The sequence below is a fragment of the Myxocyprinus asiaticus genome, chromosome 9 (assembly GCF_019703515.2).
Source record: "Myxocyprinus asiaticus isolate MX2 ecotype Aquarium Trade chromosome 9, UBuf_Myxa_2, whole genome shotgun sequence".
NCBI lineage: Eukaryota > Metazoa > Chordata > Actinopteri > Cypriniformes > Catostomidae > Myxocyprinus > Myxocyprinus asiaticus.
Window position 1 is genome coordinate 20877487 of NC_059352.1, and position 5241 is coordinate 20882727.

Below are 5241 nucleotides of genomic sequence, written 5' to 3' on the forward strand. Positions count from 1 at the left end.
AATAAATAATAATAATTCTATTAATCAAGATTATTTTGGTAATTATTAGTTCATTCCAACTATTGCATGAACTAATGTTAACATTTACAATCTTATTGTAAAGTGTTACCAATCCAGTCAATAGAAAAACTGAAACATACTCTTTTCATTACTGAAATAAATAGTTTTAATAGTCGAAATAAAGAGTCTTGCTACACAGTTTTCAGGTAAACACTGTATTTGCACAAATTCTCCTTAAAAAATACCCAACTTATAGTTTTTGAGATCTGAACTTTCTGTGCTCTTCACTCAATGTCCTAAACACCCACTTACAGCATATGACAATCCTCCATTACGTCATGCTCAAGTCACACTGGTGCTCATTATACTGTTATGTGTTTTGAGAGAAAATGGTTGTTGACTTGAATTTTTAACAACATAATAAACTATTTTGTGCACTTTCAAGACTCTGCTGTCATTAATGGAAATGTTTCTCCTTACATGATGGCTACCAAGGCATTTTTTAGATTTTAATACTGGTTTGAAATAGGTCCTTGTAAAACTCACAATACAAATCTGTAAATTGTTATAGAAACAAAAAAATCTATATGAAAAGAGTTACTGTGATGTTTTTGTATAATGATTGAATGCTAGTTAAGTTTGTACCTGTGAGTTTTTTTAAGTCAATTTTTTATATAAACAAAAGGTTATTTTATGACTCACAGTACACTTTTTTTTGTCCATTTTTCTCATAGATTATCAACACTAAATTTTATCACATATGATTATGTGGTTTCTGTGTTTTTCTAGACACAAAATGCTTGAAAAGCCAGTAGAAAATTTACATAGAAGTATATCATTTGTGTGTTTTTGGCATTGTTGTCTGTTTGATCTTTAAGTATTTCAGAGACCATTTGAATTCAATTTGAAGTTATTTTATTCATAAATATGACAAAATAAATATGGCACCAGTAAACAAATATGTAAACAACTGACATTTGGCCATTTATTCTAATAGGAGCATATGTTTTTTCATATGTGAAATCTTATACTGTTTCACTACATAACAGAATGTAAATCATTGTCAGTGACAAGTTATACATTGCACATACACATTTATAACATTCACTTGTCATTTGTATTCTATAGATTGTCAAATAATGGGCAGCCAACAGAAAATAAAGGAATAGGAAATGACATCACCTGTAAAGATGAGAGAGCTTATACAGAAACATATATAAATATGTTACACAATTTTACAGTAAAGAAAATATACTTGATTATTATTAGTGACGTTATTCATGTTATTCTCATCATAGCTCAAAAAAATCCTCAGCAGAAGCATTTTTCAATCTGTAACAGTCATTTAGTTGTAAACTACGTCACAGGTATACTGTTTTCCTAAGCCAATTCAAAGAAATGTCAAGGTTGAATTAGAGTAGGTGTGGAGTTTACCTTTGTTTTTATAAAAACATTGCCTGCACACAATGCTTTTAGAAGATGATGTCATGCTTAAGCAGCGATTAGTTACACACTTCAATAACACTGCTGCAAAGCTAAAAATGGGAAATAAATTTTGTGTAACAAGTACTGCCCATTTGGGTCTTCATTATAAGGAAAATGTTTTACAATCAATCACATTGGCTGCACCATGGTTTTGCAACATTGCTGTGGTGGCTGGTTTGTCCCTTGCTTAAAACTCCACCTTGTTACTCCTAGACCTCAGCAAGCTTAACAAACCTAAGTCAAATGAGTGAAAGTCGAATAACGCAAAGTTCAGCATATGGTTTGTCCATCTAGGAGGAGATAGGATAGATTAGGCATAACTTGGCAGGCACTGACTGTGGTCAGAAATATTTTGCTTTCCTCTTTTGTCTAAATCACAAGGTTTATTGTCCATTGGTGGTTGAGACAGTTCCAGGAACAGTTGGGATTTCAGGAAGCGCCTGTATGAATCCTTTTCCATGAGGGTGAAGATCTTACTCTGAGCCTCATCGAAGCAGGATCCATCACAGCTTTCCAAATTCTTTCTAGTATTCTCTCTGGTGGAAGAATCTAAATTCACCTGAAAGATTTGTTTAAAGTTATTAGTACATTTTCTACATGGGTCTATTCTCTCATTCACATATTGTAGTCAAGCAGCATTCTCACCTCTTTCGGTGAATCAGCCTCAACATATTGCTCAAATATCTTTCTAGCTTTCGTGTCCATCTTGCACACTGATGTCTGCTTAAAATCCTCACAAGCCTCCCAGAATTCAATGTTCTCTTGACTAAATTCGGACTGTAAAAAGGCAGCGAAAGCATTCCGACCAACTGAAAGGAAAAGAGTTTTGCAGTTAGATACGAGTGAAACTCAATACAGTAACACTGCGAATCCATGTTAAAAGGCTATTTTAGCTGTATACAATACATGCCCTTTCAATATTTTTCTATTCTTTTGTGGAACACAAAAGAAGATGTATATACCCCTTTACATCTTCTTTTGTGTTCCACGAAAAAACAAAATCAAGGTTGAGTAAATAATGACACAATTTTCATTTTTGGGTGAACTTTCCTTTAAGGATATTTAGTTTGGTTAGTTTCATTTACCATTCTCTTTCACTGGATTTTTTTTTCTATACAATAAATGTGGATGGTGACTGAGGCAGTCATTCTGCCAAGCATCTCCTTATATGTGATAAATTAGTAAATTATGGCAGAATTTCCATTTTTGGGTGAACTATCACTTTAATTTGACAGTAAATCTTACAAGACTTTCACACTAACTGTCTGAAGACGTCTTAATCTCGCATCTTTCAGCTACATTCATTATTCTGAGAGGAAGGGGATGCTGGTGATGCTAAGGAGGTTAAGAAATGAAGATGTCAGGATTCTAAGTCTGGGGGAGATTCTCTGAGGACTGCCCTTGTGGTCAATAACCCCTATAGCCCACCAGAGCAGAACTCTCAGGCTTTCAGGGGCCACATAGTGCAGTCAGCGGACACGTAGCACAAGCTCTAGAGCTTGAGAAAACATAGTCACGGTCCATCAATGTGACAAAGCATGGGGCCAAGGGCTCTTTGATGGCTAAACCAGGGTCAGTTCTTCAGGGCTTTCTTATAAGTCACAGGTGCCACAGGTTTACCAGCCTGTTCATTACTAACTCATTAACCAACACAATCTCATGACGAAGCGTCACTGGAGAAACTTTTTACCTGCACTACCAAAATGTCGCCTTTGGTCTGTATTTAATTAATTTCATAGCATTCCATTATTACTTTACACACAGGTAATTTTTTTTTAATTATTATTATTTTACTTGAAAATTCTATCATCATTTACTCATTGCTTAATTTAATTTTGATTTTATTTGCCGTGGGGCATAAACTCAATAACATGCTTGTATTTTTGGATCAGAACTGTTGATTTTATTTAATAACCAAATAATCTTGGCACTTACCATCATTTTTAATCAGGTTGCTGAATGATGTTTTCCATTTCTCAGTTTCAACAGGCGAGATTCTAAAATCAGAGAAAGAATAAATAGCATAATAGTGATGGTGAATAAATGTAAATATACAACACATATATATATAAAGTATAGGCGTATATTAGATTATCTTCAGTAAGGCTTAAATAATACATTTCAAAATCATTATGCATATACAAGTATTATATTATATTATATTATATCATATTATATTATATTATATTCACTTTTACCTGTTCACCACTGTGGCCTTTGCCTTCTCTTTCAAAGCCTTCTGTTCTTGAGGGTCTGGCTTTTGAAGCAGGAAGCCAATCTTATGCTTTATATCCTTGGCGCTGTTGGATTAAATATATGTAATTCAATTAGTATTTTGAATTTGGTAACTCAATTATGGAAGAAAAAAATAGAGGAAGCAAAAGCCAATGCAGCTTATGAGCAAACTGAATTGTAACTTTAAAACAAATCTCAAAAACATTTCTCAAATGTTTGCTCCTAAGTTACTACAAGCATAAGAAAACATATTTTTCCTATTAATAATCACATTTAGATTTTCTAAGCCAATTTGGGTTTTTCAAACCCACATAACAGCCTTTGCTAAAGGTCAACACAAAAGTATACAGAGTACAACAACATATAATCTTGAACAATGAACCAAGGATATTAATTATCTATGCAGATCTACAATAATATCCGATGAGGAACAGTTCATACCTTTTCAAGCATGTTGCAGGGAGGGCGGCAAGCCCTTTACACATTGTGCTGATGCGTAATAAAAATCCAACAGTAAGAGAAAACAAGTCTGAGTGTCACAAAGCAGATCTTCACAATCTCAATGCAGTCTCCTCCTCCAACTCTGCTTTTATACTTCCCCAACCCTCACAACAAAGGAGCCAGCCAATTACAGCCTAGATAGAAACAAAGGAGATGCACAACAGGTAGTTTTAAGCAAAAAGTGTGATATACGATGATCTTTTTTTTTTTTTTTTATGTAAAAAAAAAAAAAGTGGAATTTTGTGTGACTTAATTTATGTGTAATACAAAAGGAGATGAATGGCAGAATGGTAGCATCAGTCACCATTCACTTCATTGCATCTTTTTTTCAATACCATGAAAGTGCATGCATAGTGACTGAGACTGAACATTCTGGCAAACATCTCCTTTTGTTTTCCACTGAAGAAAAAAAGTGATACGAGTTTGAAACAACATGAGTAAATTTCCTTTTTTTTTCCATTTCTATTTTTCCACATCCACACCATGAAAGTGCATGTTTGCTGAGACAGAAAATTCATAGAAGAAAGAAAATCATACAGGTTTGGAGCAATGACAAAATGATGGCATAATTAAATTTTTTTGAAAAAAGTGAACTAACCAATTAACTTGTTTAAAGGCCTAAATTTGTTATTTGTTTATTAGGACTAAATCACTTTTTTTTTACAAGTTATTTTATTGTACGTATATTGCATAAAAAGGACACTGCATCTACGTGCACTTCCACAGTCAATTCGGAATGGACTTCAAAGACACTTAATCATTAATCTTACAGTTCAATCAATATCCTTTAGTGTTAAACATTGCCCACCAACATCTACTTGTATTACACATAGATAACTAGTTTTGGGATTATATTCATGCTGTATAGCCAGGGGAACTGGCTCCCCCAGCTGAGCCTGGTTTCTCCCAAGGTTATTTTGCTCCATAAACTAACATTTTATGGAGTTTTGTGTTCCTTGCCACAGTTGCCTTTGGCTTGCTCACTGGGGGCCTAAAGACAAATAATTTTTAAAGCATGAT

The 5241-nt window shown here is 33.8% G+C and overlaps 1 protein-coding gene across 1 annotated transcript; it reads right to left on the bottom strand.

Annotated features, from left to right (window-relative positions):
• Positions 1-898: 898 nt before the first annotated feature.
• Positions 899-4297, bottom strand: rgs4 (regulator of G protein signaling 4). The gene is made up of 5 exons (XM_051705859.1): positions 4162-4297; positions 3684-3785; positions 3421-3482; positions 2131-2294; positions 899-2044 (listed from the first exon to the last, which is right to left on the bottom strand). The coding sequence occupies exons 1-5, from the start codon at positions 4203-4205 to the stop codon at positions 1796-1798; spliced, it is 621 nt and encodes a 206-aa protein (XP_051561819.1). The 5' UTR covers positions 4206-4297; the 3' UTR covers positions 899-1795.
• Positions 4298-5241: the final 944 nt, after the last annotated feature.

Coding starts and splice junctions, on each gene's coding strand:
- rgs4 (XM_051705859.1), bottom strand. CDS start 4,205: ATGTGTAAAGGGCTTGCCGCCCTCCCTGCAACATGCTTGAAAAG. Junction 3,786..4,161: donor CCTGCAACATGCTTGAAAAG/GTATGAACTGTT, acceptor TTAATCCAACAG/CGCCAAGGATATAAAGCATA. Junction 2,295..3,420: donor CAACCTGATTAAAAATGATG/GTAAGTGCCAAG, acceptor TTTTCCTTTCAG/TTGGTCGGAATGCTTTCGCT.